The following is a 21,951-nucleotide window of genomic DNA, read 5'->3' as shown; positions in this document are numbered from 1 at the left end:
TGAGCTGCAGAAAGTTGGAAAAAAAAACGTTTCGACAACGTGAGCTGACTGTTCACTTCTTTCTATTCTGTTGAACATTAAAACAAGGAGAGAGACACTTAGAGAAATACTCTCATCCGCCATAAGATAAACCTGCAGTGACGGTAAGCGGCAACAAAGCCTGGATGGTTATGACGAGCCGCTGGCATCAGTTTGTGTTGAAATGTGTAAAAGTTTAGTTTTCTCTTTACCTCACAGTGATTTAACTCCGGGTTCTTATCTGAATATCACCTGTGTTGTTGTCCGCTGCAGACACTGTGAAACGTTTCCTGCGGATGTTCGTGTTTTCTAATGTTTCGCCTTTTTAGACGTTTGCAAAATATACTAATATTAGTTAGTCCGTTGTGCCCGTGCACGCTACATTTCTGATAAACGTGCGGTTTATTAAGTCGTAATACATGATTCTGTTGTCTGGTTTCTGAAATCAGGGCTGTCACCATGGCGCTCAATAAGTCCATGCATCCTCGGAACCGGTACAAGGACAAACCTCCAGACTTCGCTTACCTGGCCTCCAAATACCCAGACTTCCAGCAGCACGTGCACACCAGCCTCACAGGAAGACCTGTGTAAGTACCTCAAACGTTTCCTCTGGTCTACAGGATATTTGTTCTTTTTTCAAAGTTTTTAAAGTAATCGGCAGTCATTGACCTTTGATCACGTGTCTTTGCTGCACGTACACTAAAGAGCCTCCGTCCACATCCACAAGTTCAACTGATTTTACAGTGTTGATATCATGCCAAATGGGGGCAGCCCTTCTTCGGTCCACCACATGAGTCTTTAAGAAAATATCTTCAATCCAAATCATGAGGCGGTCATGATGGTAAAACAGAACGAACCGGATACCCGCTTCATCCAATTCATTGTTAAAGGTAATGCTGTCCTGAAGGTGATGGAACTGATATCTGGGAGACAAAATCTGGAGGTCGAGGTGATTATACCCGGATCTATTGGAGATGGTAGTGTGTTGTCAGTGGACAGTTTATAACCCAATACCAGGCTGTATTTAGACAGCAGTGTGCATCTGAATGCCCCCACACAGGTGGAGAATCTCTGCCATCCATCCATGAGGTGGATGCGACAGCTACAGTATAACTCTGCGCCGCCGTCCGACCTCACAAAGCTCGTGTGGATGGCAGCGAATCCCTGCAGCCTAGTTGTAAAGAGCCTGAAACCAGAGGAGGGGAGTGGAGGCTGTTAAAGCAGCACGTTGATGGCCATGTTTTAGAAAAAGATGTTTTAGAAAAAGATGTTCATTAGTTTGGTCAGATGCTTCCTTTAATTTCACCAACACGTGAAGCCCTGAGGGGACTCACTGAACACCGCGGACGCTCGGGCTGACTCACTCTGACGTTTGCTGCTCATTCGGCTCCTGGAAGCAGCAGCCGGAGGAGATGCAACGCTGATTATAGATCCACCATCAACCAAAAGAAAACTATGTTTCTGTGTCTCTTCACCGTCTCTCTCTTCTATTCTGCTTCAGTGAGACTTCGTAAAATATGAAGATTTGAAACATAATCTCATTTTATCTGAAAAGAGGTTATTGAATCAGTGTGTTTCTGTCAAACTGGACCCAGTTTATGTGTGTGTGTCCTTTCTGGTGAGATGCTGCTGAGAAATGTAATGAAAATAAAAGTCCAGGCAGGAGAACAAAGGACGGGTATATCTGGTGGGATTATTGATGTTGACGTCAAACAGTGTGCTCATCATGTCACCAGCAGGGCTCGGTTTATTTTTTAAATTTTTTTTGCTGTTTGTGCAGACGTGGCTCTGGGAGCTGTAGGTCCAGGACTCGCACATGCACTTGTTTCCAGTTTGATACATGCGTTTGCAACCTAAATATGAAAACAAATCAAGGGGTAGACGTTTGTGATCGATTCGTCTTTTTATATTTTCAAGCTCCCGTAAAGGCAAATGTGAACGAGCACCGGCGACTTTGAACCTGTGATATCGTGGCTCTGGGTTAGATGGATAGAGGTTAGACGTGCCTCGAAGGTTTTCTGAGGCCTTCGACAGACGTCGTGACTCTGTTTCAGCATGTGAAGCGCAGCCATTTAAAACAAGCTCACTGTTGATGTCGGTCTGTCCGGTGTCGTTGGATGTTGTTTATTTCTTTGGTCTTTGCTCAAATGCTTGTCCAGATTCTTGTAAAAACTGTCCTTTTTATAACTTTTCCATTAGATTTCCTTCATTATTCATGTTTAATTCTTCTAATCTTTGGTGTGTGTAAGACTTTAGTGAAATGAAAGAAATCTTTACCATCAGTTGTTTACATTTTCATTGTTCACACTTGGTCCTGCCGACCGTTCACAGCTCATTTTATTATTTTTAACTTGATATGTCCAACAGAAGACAAACAACAATGAATGTCAGACTTGATGGACTTCTATCCTCCTCCTTTGTTTGTGTGGAAGACGTGGCGCGTCTGCTCGCAGAGGAAACCACTTGTTACTGTCAGTCTTATGCAGATGAAAGCGGACACGGCGTTGCCGCGGCGAGCCGATCATCTGCAGAAGACTGTGAAGGTGCTGGTGTGGGCTGTGAAGGGGCCAGTCAATCATCTGAGTGTGGACGGAGCCTGCATGTTTGGGCACGCCGTAAAACCCCTCTGGATGTCCTGTTGTGACAGGTGTTAATTAACATCTGGTGGCGTTGGAGCGTCTGTCTGGTTTCCCCTCACAGACAGACAGATGATGAACAAAGAGCCGGCAGTGTTTGGGTTTGACTGTCAGCATGAAAACTAAAGTTAGACGGTTAGAGGATGTGACAGCTTGCTTTTTGGTGTGTGTGTGAAATTTTGTGACAACAGGAAAATGTGAACAGATACACAAATGGAGCATCGGGTCACAGTTGAAGTTCGTAAATGTCTTTTCTTCTTTCTTCTTCTCTCTTTCCAAAAAAAAAAAGGGGGAATCTCATGTTTTCTGTTCAGATTTTGAACAAATAAACAATTTAAGCTCTCGAAGATGGCTGCAGTGTTGGAGAAAATGTGAAAGGTGTCAGTTTGGCAGACTTCAGATCCACATAAACAGCGTTACAAGCTTCTGTCGTACCTCATGATGACAAACTTTCTTTCTTTAATATTTCATCTGCCCATCCTCTTGATCCTCACCTGCAGAGTCAACTAAACTAATCTGTGAGGCGCAGAAAACCTAAAAAAAAACACCCGACCGGAGTCGATCCTCTTTGCTGCATGCGACACGGACGGTTGTCCAGGATTTGTGTAACATTTTGTGCGTGCGGCTGCAGCTTCGGTTGGAGCGTCTGCAGAAACGTGGCTCCTCTTCCCCGTCGGCCTGAAATTCCATCAGTGGAGGGATTAGAGTGGTTTTTGTATTTTTCAAGGAATTCATCTACTGGCTGTTTAAGTATTTAAGCAGTGCGTTTGGGGGATGAGAGTAATCTCGGGGAGACACTCAATCCTCAGAGGAGATATGTCTCCCCTCATTTGGGGACCGCCGGTGGGACGGACTGATAGCAGCTCAGACCAGAGGCGGCAGCAGAAACATGGGGGATTTGATTGGAAGAGAGGAAAAGATAACCACCCCCCAAACAGTCTGAACGTTGGTGTGTTTCAGAGCTCAGATCAGGCAGATTGAGGGATGGGATTCGGAGGAAGGGATGATTATTAAAAATGCATCAGCCTGGTTGCTACTTTAATTTAGAAATGTTCAATTTTCACACCAGTTTTGTTCAGAGATCTATTATTCAGCACGTTCATGGTAATGAAGAGAGAAATGAAGGTATAGTTAGGAGCCCTGATGATTTTAAATTGATAAATGAAACCTCGCAGTGGTGTGCAGCACAGCTGGTGATATTCTGTTTTCAGTTTTTTAATTTTTTACCTGCGACTGATCGCAGAAATAAGAAGGAAACTTGCTGCTTCAGCCGCTCTGGATCTGCTGGGAGGAAACCAGCGTCACCCCTGCTCCCTCCTCCAAATCTGGTTCCAGTTAGTTATGAAATGAATGTTGTTGGTCAATATTTGTACTTGGTTGGAGAACAAACACTTTTAGCTTGTTTAACATAGTTAGACGAAATCAGGAGGGAAAAAAAAGCAAACAACTTCTTTTTTTTTTTTCAGTACTTGAGGACAAATTGCACCAGTTGTTGCTTATTTTTGCACATTTTTCTAAAAGCAGGAGTGCGCTGCTCCTTGTGAACGCACCAATCCACATTCTTTAGTTTCTTTTCTGTTTTCAGACTCTGGGACATAAACCCACACTTCCTTTACCTTTTTTTTTTTTTACTAAGTTTGACTAAATTCCTTAAATTCCTAAAGTCCTTCTCCACCTCCATTCATCGAGTCTCTCCTGGAAACCACAGCCCACCCCGTTGTGCCGGGCTTCAGCTTCTCTGTGGTTTTGTGTTTGGATTAAAACAGCATTTTTATTTAATTTTAGACAGCTGCTGTAAAAAGTGTCCTCATATTGTCCTGTTGGATTAATGTGCTGCTCTTGTAGTTGCCACATATCCCAACCTGAGCAGGACATTGCATGATCATCAGGGTCACTGGCAAACTAAAGGAAATGCAGGCCAGAACAGTGAGGAGCTGGTTGCTGTTGGGATCCTCCTAAATGTTCATCTGTTCAGTGTTTCTGAAGAATTACAGAAGATTTCCACATTTAGTTAATCTTTAGATTCATGGTGAGTTTTCAGCGATGCTCTCTTTGTGAGGACCTGAAGTATTAAAAAAAAACAAACAGACACGAGAGGAGTTGCTGCTAATCAGCAAAAAAAAATATCCCACAGCACTCAGTGGGTTGGATGCACCTTGAAGGTCACCTCGCTGTGTGTTTGTGTGTGTTTTCATGCTGATCATGTCAGCGTGTTGTTTGGCTCAGCAGTTAACATTCACTCCAGTTTAATGATGTCATCTTTTTCATCCGCCTGAAACGAGATCATTTCTTTCCAGAAGCGGCCCCTCAGCTCCTCCTCACCTGTGCAGCTGGACTCTACCTGAACACAGGCTGCCTTCTTCTCCTTTCGTGTTGTCACAGTACACCGTGTCTCACCTCCTCGTACGATTTCCGCTCGCGTTTGTCCCACATTGCGCCCCGTCATCATTAATGGCGTAGGCACGCTGCGGGGAACCTACGTAGCAGCAGAGGCGTAAATTGCGGGCACGCTCACGCCTCTCCTGCCATCAGCCATTGCTCCAGCGTGGCCGGATTTGCGTGCTTCCCTCATCTGTTCAGTAGGCGGGGTTGCCATGGAGATGTGGCATTCGCAGCGCTGCTGATGGGAGCGATCGGTCTGCATGGCGCACACACATAAAAGGCTAAAAATAGAGCGCTGGCCTGAGCAGCCTCCCTCTCTGAATATTGATCCTTATCTAATGATGCCTCTGAGGAGAAATGAAAGGGGGCAGAATATCTGAGAGCTGAACGGATGAGAGAGGCCGCCTTTCATTTTTAGGAGAGCATCAAGAGCGTTATGCCTTTATCACTTCATTAGCCTGAGTCCTCACAATGGCTCGGGACATTTTTAAAGTGCAAATTTTAAACTGGGTTGTTTTTTTTTTTTATTGTCAGGTGTTGGTTTTTCTGAGTTTCACCATGAAGTTGACAATTGTTCATTAGGTGAAGAGACGCAGGATAAGATTGATGCGGGACTGTAGAGATAAATTACTTCTCATTTGGGCTCACTGGTCTTCATCACTCCTGAATGAGGAGCTCCTCTCAGCAGAGACGCAGATTTGTTGCCTCTTAGTCTTGATTAGAAATAGAAAATGGGATAAAACTGAGTTCACGTGCCTCTTTAAGGCTGATAGGATGTTCTGTGATTCAGTTTCAATGATGATCGGAGATAAAAGTCCACGTTTGGTCACTTTGTGGTAATCAAGTGTTTTATGTTTTAGTTTATAATTTACAGTCGAGGTTTTTCTTCTGCTGGAATACGCTCGCACCAACCTTGAGAGGCGCTAGACTCTCCCATCACCAACATGTGTCTAATTGCTTCTGCCAAGGTGCGAACGCGTGCTGCAAAGCTTTAATTACACTTTAGCTCGCCCACTCGTTCTGTGTGACAGCTGAAACATTTGGAGGAGCCTCGGCCAGTGGGACTGAAATTCTTTGCCATCAGCAGGGGACTTTTGAATTGATGGGCTGCTTATCTTCTTGCTGTCCCACGCGTGTGCATCTGTGTCTAATGTGAAGTAATGAGGCTCAGAGCAGAGAGCTGCAGCAGGTTAATGAAGTGCTGCATTAAGAGCAGTTTGGTGAATTGCTGTCAGGTGGCCTCTGTATTAAAACAACGACCATAAAGTGGATTCGTTCTTCAGGGACGATTCGGGTTTCATGCAACTCAGATTTTCAGTTTTGGAGCTTTGGTCTCCATTTAAAATGTGAGAGCTGAAACCGGGGAGCCTTTTTAATAGGAGGTCGGGAGTAGTCGGACATCTTTAAACCATCGGGTTAACATGAGTCAGATGGATTTGGGGGTTAAAATAGTCAAATTTTTTTGTTTGAACCATTTTTCATAGTGATGTGTGTAGTTTCTATTTTTCTGTGCAGCTTCCTTTGTTGTGTTTGCAGTCTTTTGTTTTATTTTACTCATTCAGCTCATTGTGTTTTCCCCTCCAGTGTAAATTTTAAAGAGCCGGAGGCAGTACGAGCCCTGACCTGCACCCTGTTAAAGGAGGACTTTGGTTTGACCATCCAGATCCCTCTGGAGCGCCTCATCCCCACCGTCCCTCTGCGCCTCAACTACATCCACTGGGTGGAGGACCTCATCGATGGCCAGAAGCAACCGCGCAGGGGCATCGACATCGGTACCATCACCACTGTCTCAGTGCGACATTACACCGCCTGGCTCGGCTCCACTTGTGTTTTCTTATTTTCAGTTTATATTGATACTTTACTGTCTCAGCATGTGAGAAAGTTTTTAATTATTTATTTATTTATTTTTTTTGTAAGATGGCGAGTAAGAACTCCATCCATCCATTTTCTATCCCAGTCCATCACAGGGCCACATGGAGAGAAGCAAGACACATAACCACCCACACTCACTTCTAGGGTTAATTTAGGGTCACCAATTAGCCTAACGTGGGTGTTTTTGGGCGGCCAGAGGAAGCCGGGAACCCGGGGAGATTCCACTAGTACCCGGGGAGAACATGCAAACTCCACACAATAAGGCCCCAGCTGGGATTGGAACCAGGAACCCTCTTGCTGTGACAGTGATGGATTTAACCACCAGTCGCCCCCCCGTCTTGTGTCTACTTATTTGACTGAAGGCCCATTTTGGCCTTTTCTGTCAAAGTTCACTTTTTTTTAAAGGGTCTCTGACTTCTGCTTTTCCAAAAATTGATCAGAAGTTGGTCATTGCACTTTTCCAGTATACCTACTGCAGAGTAAAGATGGTTTCCCTCAGCTGGCTCTGGGGCACAATGCGGCTGAGTTCGCACACAGTAAACTGGGTCTGTTGGTGTTTGACACTGCAGTAGAAAATAACAAACCTGATCGAGTTCTGCCAGTTTAGAAAGATTTATTCTACCTTTTTTTGTTTTTTAACAAACAATTTGTTCATTCTTGATGTTTTAGATCAGAGGCTCACAAAATGTCAGTTAGTGCTTCCAGCAGATGACCTCAGTCATTTTTGGTGTTCCCAGTTCTTACCATCAAAACCCTGTCCACACGTCACTACTTTTGTCCGTTCTATCGGCCAGAGAAACGAAACAGTCTGTCTTATACGTTTTGTGACGTCCCTGCAGATGTGTGCGTGTCTGTGTTGTCTGGTGAGGCTTTAGGAAGCAGACAGCTTCTGTCTGCTGGCTGATGGATCACCGCTGGCTGTAACTCCACTAACTGATCTCTGACCCCAGACTGAATTATGCTTCTTGTTAAATTTGACTCATTTAATAATCACTGCTGGGACTGACATTTATTGGCTCCTAAGCCCGAGATAATCATTTGTAGAGGCACCGTGTCACGTTTTTGGGCATCCTCTCTTACCGTAATTTACTTTAAACAGCAATGGCACATTTCAGTGTAATTTAGTGACAGCCACAATCCATCTTCATCGGGACACATTCATCACTGTCAGTTGCGTGAGATGTTCATGTGCTTCTTGTTTCCTCAGGAACGGGAGCATCTTGCATCTACCCCTTGCTGGGAGCCACAATGAACGGCTGGTTCTTCCTCGCCACGGAGGTGGATGACATCTGCTTCGACTACGCCAAGAAGAACGTGGAGCAGAACAACCTGTCTGACCTGGTTAAAGGTGAGTGTGGACCACTCATATCCAATGGCTCGCATTTTAAGACAGCAGGTGACTACAGCTAAGCTGCAATCGATTCAGTATTAGATCAACTGTCAATGTCATCAAGCACGAGCCACCACCAGTTTAGAAGCGAAACCTCCTGACTGTCATCAAGTTAAAGTGTTGTGTATTTCTTCATATTACTTATTATTTTACATTCAACTTCCTTTTCTCCAAAGAAGAGTCTCTCTTTCAGATAAAAAGGGTCCAACCCTGCTGATTCCTGCTACTAAACTACAAATATTTACTGATCAAAATGAATATATAAAAAAATAACCATCCCTGAGCTTTGGAGTGTTATGAAGGGACATTTTATAGAAAATTAAGACCTACAGAAGCTATGTGCACTCCCTGCCGTGAGTCTTCAGACATCCGTTAGCTTCTGTATGATGGTGGCTCTCAGGCTGTGGTATCTGAAAGCCTCTTTGCACATCACAGGCTAACATCTGTGACAGCTGTGGTTGGTAGAAGCGGGCTGTCACAGCTGTTACCCTCATGTGCCGCAGACAGAGGGTTTTTTTGCACCTGGATCGATCCTCTCCGCACCATTACAGCGGGGATCAACTGAGGTGTTCTGTAACATTTCCAGCTGTGGGAGTTCATCTCCAGCACAGAATCTCTGTGAAGTGCACGTGTGAAAACCAACGGTGGAGTAAGTTGGGACCGAACTGTCCACGTTCTCATGAGAACGTCTGGTCTTAGTGTGGAAACGACTTTCATCTAGAAACCCTGGTGAATTTCACCATATTTCATGCGTTGCAAAGGTGCCATTGAGTGTGAAACATCCAGCTTACAAATCCTCACTTTCTTCAGTTGTTAAAGTGCCTCAGAAGACTTTGCTGATGGACGCCTTAAAAGAAGAGACAGAAATAGTGTACGACTTCTGCATGTGCAACCCTCCTTTTTTTGCCAACCAGCTGGAAGCGAAGGTAAATGTTTCCCTTTCTTCAACATTTTGAATGCTTTTTTTGCTGTTGGAGTCCTGTCTGAATGTTTGGGGAAGTTCTTTGACCATGAAGGATTTGCCCCCTGAGAGTAAACAGAGCGAACCACTGTTTACGTGATACTAATAGGCCTGTAATAGGATTTCATCCTGATCCCCGTCTGTCTTGTTGCTCTCTCCAGGGGGTAAACTCCAGGAACTCACGGCGACCTCCTCCCAGTTCAGTGAACACAGGCGGGGTGACTGAGATCATGGCAGAGGGCGGTGAACTGGAGTTTGTCAAGAGAATCATTCATGACAGCCTGAAGCTGAAGAAACGACTTCGGTGAGGAAACGGTGTGCCTTTTATTTATTTTTTTCCTTTCAGGTCTGTGTAAAACCATCCAAACTCTTTGATCACAGACGTCCGGACTGCAGAGTTTCACACTAACTAGGCAGATGGATGTACAAGTGTGCTGCAGTTTTGATGGTTATGGAGAGGTTTTAATGGCTGCTGAGTGCTCCAGTCAAGGGGAGATATCAAGAGGTGAAATGGGCAGATGTATCGCTGCCTACTGATGGAGCCGTTACCCACAGTTGCTGTAATGATTTTGGCACACACCCACTCTGTGCTGCATCCGGGGGCCCACAGGGAACAGCTGTGTTAGGGTGCACGGGTGGGGGCATCTCTGGCAACCATCACGTTACCCTCCCCCATTAGCAGGACTGTCACCGGGGCAGCCGAGTGAGACCCAGAAAGAGCGGAGCTATTAAAAGTGATTAGACGTGCCACACCTGCTCGGCCTCCAACAGGGGAGTGCAGTACGCTCGTGTGTGTGTGTTGCAGTGAGTGTTTTCAAATTGCCTCGATGGAGAGGCAAGCAACCTGAGAGGGACTGATGTTAGCAGCTGCCTGTTGTCATGCGGCCCTGTGTTAGAGTCGTGTAGCAAGGAGAGGCGGCCAGAGCGAATCCAGACTTATTTAACAGGTTTGAAGGTTCGGCCAAACCAACCGGAGCCGGCTGTCACTCCCAGAAGCATGCTGGGACACCAGAGCGACCAGGTGTCCATGGAAACACTGCCAGCCTTTCCTATTAGTCCAATGAGACAGCCCACCACCCCACCCTGCTCTTAATTCCCCTCTTTCCACTGAGGGGTGATTACTGTCAGACAGGAGCGAGAATACCATGCAGAGAAACACTCCAAACTGCGCTTAGATTTGCTGTAATTCTCCTAATTCATCAGGCTATTGATATGAAAATTACCACCTATGACACTAAGATCGTAATCATGCGTCTGTGCTTCTGAAGTGGAAAAGGGAAGCCTGAATATGAAAGCTAACGCAGCTGCACTCTTTGATTCTCCTAAGAGCTGCTGCTGGTGGTTGGCTGAGTATTCAGAGAATCTCATCTGGGTGTTACTCCCCACTGTGATAAAAAAAAAAAAAGTGGGAACATCTGTGAATATTAGAGCTGATCAATATTTCATTGTGTCAGCTGAGGGTTGGCATGTTGCTTCCCCTGCTCCTTCACCCTCTGGGCATCATCACACCTCCCATTACCCACTATTCAGTCACAGGTTAAACATTTTGTAGGATGTTGTTTTGTTGAGCCTGGTAATAATGTTTGGTTATTTTGCACAAAGACACAATAAGACAGAACTTCTTTAACCTGGAAAATAACCTGGAAAATACTACATATAATTACTCTGCTCACTGAAATAGAACCATGTGGATTTCTAAATGATAAATCTATTACTGAAAGTAATATTTTGAATCTTTGATCAGGAAGTCAAACCTTTGGTGATAACCTTGTGTGTTTTTAGGTTTTTAGCCATGTGCTCATTCTGCATTTTTGTATCAACAGGTGCCTGTTCACCACTAAGTTGCTCGGCCTTTTCTTTTAACAACCAGCTGAAAATGTTTGAAAGCAGATCAGTTGCTGTTCAGTATTTTCTCATTTTAACTCGATACAGGATTTCAGCTGCTCAACAGTTCTAAGCCTCTTTTGTTGGATTTTAATTTCATAATTGATGGACGGGGAATGCAGAAAGTTTAGCTTGCAGCCATGCTGTTGTTATACTAGCAGGATGTTGTTTAGCATTGTCTTTCTGAAATGAGCAAGGCTTTCCCTGAAAAAAAAAAAAATTTAATCTAAACTGCAGAATATCTTGCTCCAAAAGCTTTTAAACCTTTGAACCTTCACGATATCTTCTCGGATGTGCGGGTTAACTGTGCCACAGCATTAAAGGTGACATGTTTTACCTTTTCTTTTAACACAATTTTCCTTATTGAGATGTGTGAGACAGGCTTTGGTCAAAATACCTGTTGTTTTAAGCGCAGTAATCTTTCTCTCAGCTCTATTTTAACACCTCAGAAAACAGTCTGTAGGAGGGGCAGAGAGTGATCAAATGCTCACCCCACCCTTCTCTTGAGGTCAGTAGCGACTCACACCACCACTGCAATGAATGCTCCATAATGAAGCTATTCTTCCTGTTGTACCTAAAACACTCAAGCCCTGCATATAGATAAAGATAGTTGCTTGGAAACGATGCTTTCTCGTCAAGAATAATGGGCCGAGCCGGAATATGAACACAGCGTGCTCATAGTAATGCATGTGCACTAGGCGTGGGGATTTTAAGTGATATGAGGTCGACTAATCAAGCCAATTAAAGTCAATTAGTCATGACGCCATCATCGTTAAACTAACGTTAATCACCAAACTGGTTATTTGTTCCTGATGTTTGCTGTCATTCGACCGTTTAGCTACAACAAAACTAGCTGTTTTTCCTCATGGAGCTGGTAGAACTGTGGTAAAATAGCTTCATGCATGCTGCTCAGTGCAGCTGACAACGGAACATGTCCACCAGAAGCTGACTTCATCAGTCTATCAGGGTGGATGCGAGCAGGTGGGGCACTGAGGTCAAGGGTTAGAAGAGCAGGTGGAGTGAATTATGCTGAATGAGCAACTTTCAAACAAAGGGGCACTAAAAAAAAATTCCAGGGTTGTGTTTTTGGAGAGTTTTTCCACTTACTGGTGACTTCAGACACTCAAATAAATGCTTTCAAGAACAGAAAGCTGTGATTATTCCCATTTAATGCACATCCGTGCCATCACAGAAGTGGCTTTTGAACTGAGGAGTGATAGCAAGCTTTTTTAGCCTAAAGGATTCAGCGTAACCAGCCATCCTGCCAGACTGGAACTTCCTTATGGGTTCATTTTTCCTGTCTATCTGCCCCAGCTGGACTCTCCTACCCATTGATCAACACCAACCTCATGTCTTTATTGCACAGCAGAGATTATTGATCGGGCCTCCACTAAGGGACAACTTCAAAACAGCCTTTCTTGCCCTGCAGGAGTGTGCACACCCGGATGTTTTTCTGTTTCTCATGTTTTCAGTTTACCTTTGTGTTGCTCCCTAAAGCCCATGTCTGCTTGTTTGATCTCAGCTTTGTAGTTCAGGTTTGGGCCATGAGCCCCTAACACACACACGCACACAGCTGATTGATATGGATTCTTCTTTCTGCAGGTGGTACAGTTGCATGTTGGGGAAGAAATGTAGCCTGGCACCTTTGAAAGAGGAGCTGAGGAAGCAAGGGGTGAGCATCCACTAAGACAAAGACAAAACGCACAAGCACATGCACAAGCTGAGCCTCTGATCCCAGTTTCTTCACTCAGGAACATGCAGCTCAGTGCAGACAATGATGACTTCTTATTAAAATAATCTTTGCGCCCATCTCAAAAGCAAAGAACACTCCTCTGTTCACTGACGTTAGTCGGTGTTGTGAAAGGAGCAGGTCAGCCTTTTCTAATATGTCAGTGAAGCAGAGTCACAAATGAGCCATGAACGAGCCTGTGTTGGTCAGCACTGCATGACTGAGTCACATGGCACTCTGTAGCTAACATGCATTAGCATCATTGACCTAGCTAATAGCCCAGCACATGATTCCTTGCTGCTTCAGGCCTCGTCCCTCACATGTCTAAAGCAAATAAGAGAACACTCCAACCGCCCCCCCATCATGTGCACCTGCCAGCCCTCAGACCTCCATAAGTTTGAGGCTGCTTGTCAGAATGAGTGCAGTGTTGGCTAACATCCACAGAGGAGACCGATGCCTCATTTTAATGCGTGTCATGTTAATATGCTAATGCTTTAATCAGCCATTACTCTGTTTTCTGTTCTGTTTTTTTTCATTTAGCAATGAGTCACATCTGTCAAAATAAGAACTATTTGACCTCAGATCTTATTCTGAAGGGACTTTTTTTTTAACCAACAGAAAACAAGTTTTATCTAATTCTGTCTGATAGGACCAAAAATAAGTGGAAACAGATGCCAGACAAATCTGAACTGGAACCAGGGCAACATTGCTAAGTGGAAACAGGTCTGTGGAAAAAAAAAGAACAGCCCAGTTGACGATAGCGTGGAACTGGTGCTCATCTTTAGAAGTGCTCCTGAGTGACACTTTCAGGCACTCGCTGCTTCCAATCAATCCGACAGTACCTGAGCATCCTTGGTGTTTTTTTACTGTGGCCCTCTGACCAGGCTGGATTACAAGTAATACTTGTGTATAACTTTAAGCGCAGCTAAGGACTGAACGACTGTAGCCGGACGAACAAATACACACATTATATGCTCATTTGCTGTCGAACAACGGCAGAAACTGGTTTGGCAATATTCTGATAACTTCCCTGTGAGGGATGGCAGCATATGTTGCTGCTTCACAGAAGAATGACGCAAGCAGCAAAAATAATGATGTGAAAAGATTTTGGCGCATACTTCACATGGTTTTTCTTTTAATTTTGCCCATGAAAAATTCCTTATTTTTGATACTTTGAATTCTGAGGTTAGTAAAAGGTGGCTGAGAACAAAGGAAACTATTCTCAACATGTCGTCCCGCCCTAAAGCACCTCTGCTGTGCAGTAGCCATAATTTATAAAATATCATGTTCACATTCACGTATCCAGTTAAAAGGAAATCTTCCTGAATACTTCCCACCATTTTCTTCCTCATGTGTGGTCATGACAGCTTGTAATAATTATTTTTCTTCTTCTTCATAGTTTAGTTTGAGGTTAGTGAACTAAAAACAGCCTAATTTGCCTCAGACTGGTTACCCGAAACATCCCTTAGGTGCATTTTCTATCTTCCAACAATTGAAAAGGTTTACTTAATAATATGGAAATATGCCTTCAGTCATGTTTTCACTGTTGAGGTTTCACTCTGCTCTGAAGCTTCTCCCAAGACAGCAAAGTCTTGAATTATTTTAAGATGCTCCATTTGTTCCACGCCAACTATTTTGGTATCAAGTTTTTACATAGTTTACAATATTTCAAAGCTGTCCGACCATCTGATGAGCTCTCCTGTCGTAGTCAGACCTATATCCACTGTCAGTGGTGGACAGCGGTCTGGCAGCACGCCGTCTATCATTGGGGGCGGGTATAACTTAAGTATTTCTTTGTCACAGTGACCGTTTGTGGACTGAGCAAAGCCCAGAGTGCTCTGACAAAATGTGACAGAGAAAGACAGGCCAGCCTTATTCAACATGCAGGATGCTAGCTGGGTGTTTCCCAGGCTCCTCCCAGTGGCTGAGTTTCTTTGAGTCGGACTACTTCTGATAAAGCCTGTCACAATGTATTTAGAGACCATGACCCAGTTAAATCTGTAATAAATTTTGGAAGTTCAGGTGAGCAGTCTGAGTTGTCTTTTTTGTTTGATAATTTTGTTGACACATCTGCTGCTTTGTTACTGGAATACAGCAGATAATAATATAGTTTTTATGGTGTAATTGTGTCCTGTGAGCTTTCTGCTTTCTGTGTTTCTCAGGTGCCTAAAGTGACCCACACAGAGTTCTATCAGGGGCGGACCATGCGGTGGGCGCTGGCCTGGAGTTTCTATGACGATGTGACTGTGCCTGTAAGTTTCTGCTAATGTGTTCTTCTGGCATCTTTGCGTTAATAGAGCTTGGTAACCAAATTCAGCACCTTTTATGGTATTAGCCATCTTTCAAAACCATAGACCCGCTCAATAATGCACCACCTCCCATCCTCTTGCCCCTCTTTCCCTCCAGCCATGCTCCATTATGTGCACTTACTCCTTCCTCTGGGGATGTGTTTATGGGATTTCTAGCATGCTGTAGCCAGGCAACAGTTGCCAGGGCAAGACTGAGGGCTCACACGGTGCCACTGACTTGTCTGTACAGGGAGAATCGTAAATAAATCTAAATAAAAGTGTCACAGAGAGGGGAAAATAAATGAAACTGCAGTGCTGTTAGATTGTATAAGACACAGACAGGTTGAGGAGATGACTCTTTGTTGGAGTCCTCTCAGTTTTGAGCTTTACAACACAAAAGCAGTTGAGCAGAAAGATTGGCCTACATTTCTTCCCGCTGCCCTCTCTCCTCCTCCATACTCGCACAGACCCACCGTCATTTACGCTCAGGAGCTGCTCGCCATCATTAACTGGCAGGCCCTCGAGCACGTGTGCTTACGGCGTGTTTGTATACGTGGTCACATGACAGAAGTTTCTGCATGTATGATTCTCTGTACGGTCTGCAACCTCATTCTGCCTGCGTGCGTAGCTCTGTGGTCCTTTGTGTACGTGCACGGCGTGCTCATTAATGTTACATGTAGACTGAAAAATGTGTGACGGGCAAGAAGCTGTGACCTACTTAGTAACCTTAGGACCGCTCAAGCCTGCTAACTAAGATATTAACCGACACTAGTAAACCAGTCTGGTCATCTGGAGTCACAAGGTTTAACAAAATCACATCTGAGTCTGATCAGCTTCAGGTTACATTTGGGTATTTTTGTTTTTCAGTTGCTGATATGCTACAGAAAGGCTGCACAAAATGGAATAAATAGTTCTTAGAGCTTTATTAAACATACAGATGTATTTATTTTTTCTAGTTCTCTCGGAAAAAAAGAAGTGGTTCAATTCTTCTCCTGGCTGAATTAGCTTAAACATAGAGAGCCATTTCTTGACCATTTTACACAGAAATGGAATAAGTTTGCTTTTCCTTTGGGTAAAAGTACAGTTTTCATCAGTCATGTTTTGTAGGTGAATCACAGCACTGGTTTGGAGACGCACATCAATGACTTCCAACAATCCCAGTTCCAAACTAGTTGGGGTGCTTTGGAAAATGCCTCATTGTCAACATTTGACGTTTTGTATTATTATTATTGTCACAGGTGAGTAGTGGTTGATAAGATTTCCTTATCTTTGCACTGTTTTTATTTTCATCCTCCTTAGCATTAGGGATGAGCATTTCAAGTGAAAATACTATTCAAAATCATCTAATTATTTAACCATCTTTTGACTCTTTCGCCCTCTTCTGTCGTTTTTTCATGGCAATACCCAAACTGCTCTGTACATTACTGCCACCTTGTGGTGGTTGTGACGCATTACAGCTGCTGGTTAAATCAGAAAAAGCTTCATAGCAACACTACTGTCGCATGAACTATTCGATTTATTATTGTTCAAGAAAATTATTGCCACGGTGCTGTCGATCATGCCAGATGGTAAGATATGTTGTTGTGATACAGCAGCTGTTTTAACGTCTTTAGCTTTCTGAATCTTACGCCACCATTTTACCTTCAGTGTCAACACTTTGGCCTGCCAACGTGGTCAAACGTTTCTACTTTCTTAAGAAGCAATGCAGGAATACTGCATCTAATAAAGAAACCTGGTGTGTACAAACAAACAGGCACAGCACACGCAGACAGAAGAAAAGAACTTGTAGGCTGGAAAGACAGCTGCGTTTATCACTGCCCTGAGGCTCATTGTTGCTCATACAGGTCTGTGGCAGGATGAGGGATCAACAAGGTCCAGAGTCCATGCAGAGATTTGAGACTTGACAACAAGGGAATGGGGGTTGGGAATATGATTTTTTTTTAAACAGTGTCTGGTTTTTAAAACGGGGTCAGATTCTTACTGTGAGGTTGTCTTGTATTCGGTGTGTGTCTGTGTGAGGTGAGAGTGGGTAAGTGGGATTAATAATGGAGACAGAGGAGGATTCAGCTGAGAGGTGTGCACGTAAAACCGTACACGTGGGTTTCAGGCGTCGTGTTGAAGTCTGAGTGAGTGCGTGTTTGTATACTTTCGTATTAGTGGAAGAATCTGTGTCAAGGATTTGCTGTACATGTTTGGCTTGATGGATTTTATTGATTTCCTTTCTTTGTACAATGAGCTGCAGGGCTTTCAGATGGTGGGTGGAGAGGGGGGGGCGGGCGTCTGAGACAAACAATAAGAAATAAAAGCTCTAACAAGCAGCCAGACAAGGCACCATCCATTGTCATCCCATTAATTAGAAGTGTCCATCTCCTCTAAAAAGGAACCTACCGGGAGAATTAGTTTGATTAAAAATCTGTTGGTGACTCAGATTTAAAGTCGTTTTCTTAAAGTGAACTTTAATTATTATTATTGTATTTGTTTTGATTTTCAGACAGAGAGAGATGTTCAGTCATTTGTTCAACTTTATCTCAGAGAAAATGTGGATGTAAGGTGTTAAAGTGAAAGTAACTGAAACTTTATTCCAGATCAGTGCAGCAGTGTGAAGGTCACGTTCTGCTCCTCACGCTGCGCTTTGTAGGTCAGTCGGCCATGCTGTCTGCACCGTCCCCACCGCTGCTTCCTCCCCAATTATGGTCTGCTGCAGTGACTCATAAAGTGCTGCGTTTGCATAGCTGCTGCAGCGGACATGTGGTGGACGTTCACTGCAGAGCGTCTGTATTCAGATGTGGCTGCATAATGACCTCCGCCACCATTACAGCCTGACAGTAGAGCAGATTAGACAGAAGAAGCCGTTTGCGTCACTGCAGGTTCAGATGGAGTTTGCATTGTTCGAGTGCTCCCTTGTGTTTGGGCAACAAACATCCATCCACTTTACACAAGTCGTAGACACAAACACGCACTGACATTGTGTGTATTGTGAATTATTCATTGATGTCAGGAATCATTAGTATGTTTAAATTAGCAAAACTTTTCCATTCTTCTTTCCCTTCTTTCCTCCATAAATTTAAAACAACTCAAAAAATGTCCTCTCATTTGAAGAATAAAGTGCATTTCCACTGATTCTTCTTCAAATCCTCTTTGCTGTAAATGGTTTCTGAATTGAACTGAAAGGTGTGACACAGCTCGCACTGACTCTGCACTGCCCTCTGCTGGCAGCTTTGTTTTCACTTTCAAACTCAAATCTCTAAAGAAATTTCCAGTCTCATAACAATGATCATGAACCAAAGGGGTGCACTCTAAAGCCATCAAATAAATTCAGTATCACAGTCGAGGTTATAAAACTTCTTTGTCTCAGGTTTTCTTCACCCTCTGTTATTGTTCCCATAAAAAAGAGGGTGTTTATGTTACATTTGACACTTCTTCCATGACACAAAAAGCACCTGCTGCTCTCTTCCACATATTTTTTAAAAACCTTTTTGTCTGATGGCTAAAACATGATTAAAAATCACACTTGATATTATGAGTCAACTCATGGTCACTTAAAGCATTTCCGGGGTGTTGCTCTGCTCTAACAAATTATGTTTAATGGTTTATAACTGCAGCGTTGTGCATTGAATTCAGCTGCACTTCTATCCAACAGACAAAGTTAGAGGCAGCAGGTTACAGTTAACAGCGTTGGACATACTTCAGTCAATAACTTAGATTCTTCTCTTGTGCATGTACACTGGGACAAATATGATGTCCAATTAAATGCCCAAGTCAAGCTGTAGCTTGACTCAACTGTGCATGTAAACGTATCGTTACTGTAAATAAAGCAAAAGAGGAATGCTGACCGTAAAATACTAATCATGCTAATTTGAGTTACTATCCATTTAACCACTTACTGCACTGTCAATTGCTCCTTTTTAATTCTAAAGTTATATTTAAGTTTTAAAGCTTGATACATTTAAACACAACCCTCATTTTAAATCTTTAGTTGTCAAATCAGAATGAAACAAATCACAATAACCGATTACTGGAATATTCTGTCTAAAAATGTAAAAAATGCCTGTTTTATTAGCTATGGTGTCTACTGCATGCAATGGACTTGGCAGCACCCTTAGGACCAAGCAGTATTGAAATATTTAGGCATTTAGGGCAGTGACTGATGGAGATGTCTAGGTTCCCATGGCAACAGAAGTTGGGTGCAGCTTTTATACAACAGATTTAAGACTGAAGAAAACCTGCTGCTGCATATAAGGTACCATGGTGATCAGGTTAGATTAAGAGTTGATAAAGAAGAGAAAACCGGCGTGCTCAAATCAAAACGTTATCTATCGCTCACAAGCTGTACGACAGCCGGCACCACAACAAGATCAGATGTGTGTCAGCCCTTTGCTTCACTTGGCGCACGCGTCTCATCTTATAAATGTGCAATGTTAGAGATGTAAGGAACCATTTTGAAAATGCTGACAGTTGTGGTCAAAATATGAAGGTATGATTGGTTGAAAACAAATGTTCCAGCACTGTTCACCTAAAACTGCTGCGTTTACTTTGGCTGTTAAATCCTCACCGATGAGTTTCTGCAGTTTGATTCATGAAAATGTTTCCGAGTTCATCACAAATCTGTTGCAAATGACCTCTCTGTGTGTGCGACACTGTTAAACGCACACGTCCTTATTGACGTCATCTGCTGGTAATGCTTTTCTGTTATTTTATTCACAAAATGAAGGCTATGAAAATAAGTGTGTTTGTAACTTCCCATTCTCTTTTGTCTCAGTCTCCTCCCAGTAAGAAGCGTAAACTGGAGAAGGCACAGAAACCCCTGTCGTTCTCCATACCAGAGGCGGGTCTGAAGGAGCTCCAGGCCAAGGCCTCAGCTGCAGGCTGCACCGGCTGCAGTTCTGTGGACAGCGTCACCGCTCTGCTGGAGAAAACACTGGCTGAGCTGCGGGTGAGCTTTACGCTAACATTAGCTCCTCTTAGTCTGGTTTGTGTTATGAGCTGTGAACTGTGTTTTTTCTTTGTGCTGCATTAGATAAGATTAAACTGTTCATATTAATATTTACACGTCTTTGATGTAGTAATAATAATAATAATGCATTACGTAGTAAAGTATTTGTAGACACAAATCATAAATATAACTTTTACAGCTTTCTGAATAGTTTGAAAGCCAGCACAAATGGTCCAAACTAAAGGGATTTAGTGTAACCAAACCTAAAAGAAGAATAATGTTCACCTTTTCTCTCTGTGGTGCTTGTGTTGTGCATTCAGCTGCAGCTTATCAGCGTTAGTGGGTCGGTTTGGTACGTATTGGTCTGAGGTTCTTGTGTGTTGCTCTGCAGGTCTTGCACAAACGTGTCCCTTGCAGAAAGCAGGAGCAGAGCCTCTTTCTGACCGCTGTTGAGAACACGTGGATCCACGGACGGCAGAAGAGACGTGAACACAAACGCCAGTTACGAGAGCTTCCCAGGGCGCCTCAATGTGCCGGGTCCAGTTCTCAGCCAAGCCTGGCCACAGCTGGCACACCCACTCCCTCCCAAAGCCAGCCCACTCTCACAGCAGACAGCAACAGCCAGGATGATAACACCGAGAACCAAAACATGTCTGCACACGAATCGGGCAAAGAAGAAAAGAAGAACGCATCTGGAGAACTAGGCCAGATCTCAGAAAATGTAGCTGGTGGGGACGTGGACATGGAGTCCTCCAGCTGTGCAGAAACAGGACAGGAAACGGAGCTGAAGGAGACTCCCACTGAAGCCCCCTGCAGACAACCCCAGAGCCCCGGTGGGGTCGAACTCTTCCTGTTCAAATGTCTGCTGAATGTGATGATGGAGGAGAGCGACGTGGTGATCGAGATGCACTGGGTCGAGGGTCAGAACAAAGACCTGATGAACCAGCTGCGCACGTATCTGAGGAACACTCTTTTAAAATCTGTTGCTAAACCCTAATAACAGAGAGCAGAGGCCTGTTTTCAAAACTCTATGTTCGGACATGAATGAAGTGTTATATTTTAGACAAGATTTTGAGACTTTTTTTTATAAACTTGAGATCTACTCAAGGTTTTTACCAGTAGATTCATATCATTCGATTTCCTTATACTTGCTAGTATATATTTTAAAGGTATTATAAGGTTTACATTAGTTCTTTATTTTGAAAGTTGTTAAAACATTTGGAATAAATGAATGATTTTCTACCATTTTTGCTTCAAGTTGCATCTTGTGGTCGTCTTTGATGATGCAGAACGTTTGAATAGCCTCGAGAGAGCGTGAATGTTTCCCGTCATCGTTTGAACTGAAGTCACTCCTGTGCTCTGCTTGCTGCTTTATGGGGAATGACAAACTGTGGAATGACAGATGAACCCAGTCTGCTGCAACCTGGTGTGGGTTTTGAATTTACACAGTTTGTGTATTTCAGGAACTTGCTGGAGTCCCTCTGCCTTTCCTGAGCTTGGAGAGCCTTCAGTATTTTATATTAAGTATGTCAGCATTGTTGCTGACATACTTCCTCAATAGAGCCATGTGAGTAACCGGAGAAGACCTGAATATCCAGGGCCGTGTGTGTGTGTGTGTGTGTGTTTACGTGCACAATCCCTGTTATAAGCAAAATGCCAGTTCCTGCTTGTGCAACATGTTTCTCGGTTATGGCTGGACTTTGACTCCACATGTGTGTTACAGAGTGTGTTAGATGGTGAAAGTAGAACACCGTTAAAACAGGTGCTTTGTGTCTGATTTTTGTTTTTTTGTTGTTGTTGTTTCATCAGACAGCTGTTTTGAAAAAAAAATAAAAAGAATGGAGAAAACTTTCCAGTC

The 21,951-nt window shown here is 43.6% G+C and overlaps 1 protein-coding gene across 1 annotated transcript; it reads left to right on the top strand.

Moving 5' to 3' along the window:
• Positions 1 to 21,357, top strand: mettl16 (methyltransferase 16, N6-methyladenosine). Its single transcript, XM_072392516.1, has 10 exons — positions 1 to 143; positions 468 to 605; positions 6,621 to 6,808; positions 8,116 to 8,256; positions 9,109 to 9,224; positions 9,421 to 9,563; positions 12,746 to 12,815; positions 15,035 to 15,124; positions 19,920 to 20,093; positions 20,485 to 21,357. Exons 2-10 carry the CDS (start codon positions 478 to 480, stop codon positions 21,088 to 21,090), a joined length of 1,656 nt encoding a protein of 551 aa, XP_072248617.1. The 5' UTR covers positions 1 to 143; positions 468 to 477; the 3' UTR covers positions 21,091 to 21,357.
• Positions 21,358 to 21,951: the final 594 nt, after the last annotated feature.

Source organism: Leuresthes tenuis, unplaced genomic scaffold (genome assembly GCF_036924035.1).
Source record: "Leuresthes tenuis unplaced genomic scaffold, fLeuTen1.0.hap1 SCAF_9, whole genome shotgun sequence".
Classification (NCBI taxonomy): Eukaryota; Metazoa; Chordata; class Actinopteri; order Atheriniformes; family Atherinopsidae; genus Leuresthes; species Leuresthes tenuis.
The sequence above is the reverse complement of the archived record's forward strand: the minus strand, read 5'-3'. Positions and strand labels throughout refer to the sequence as shown.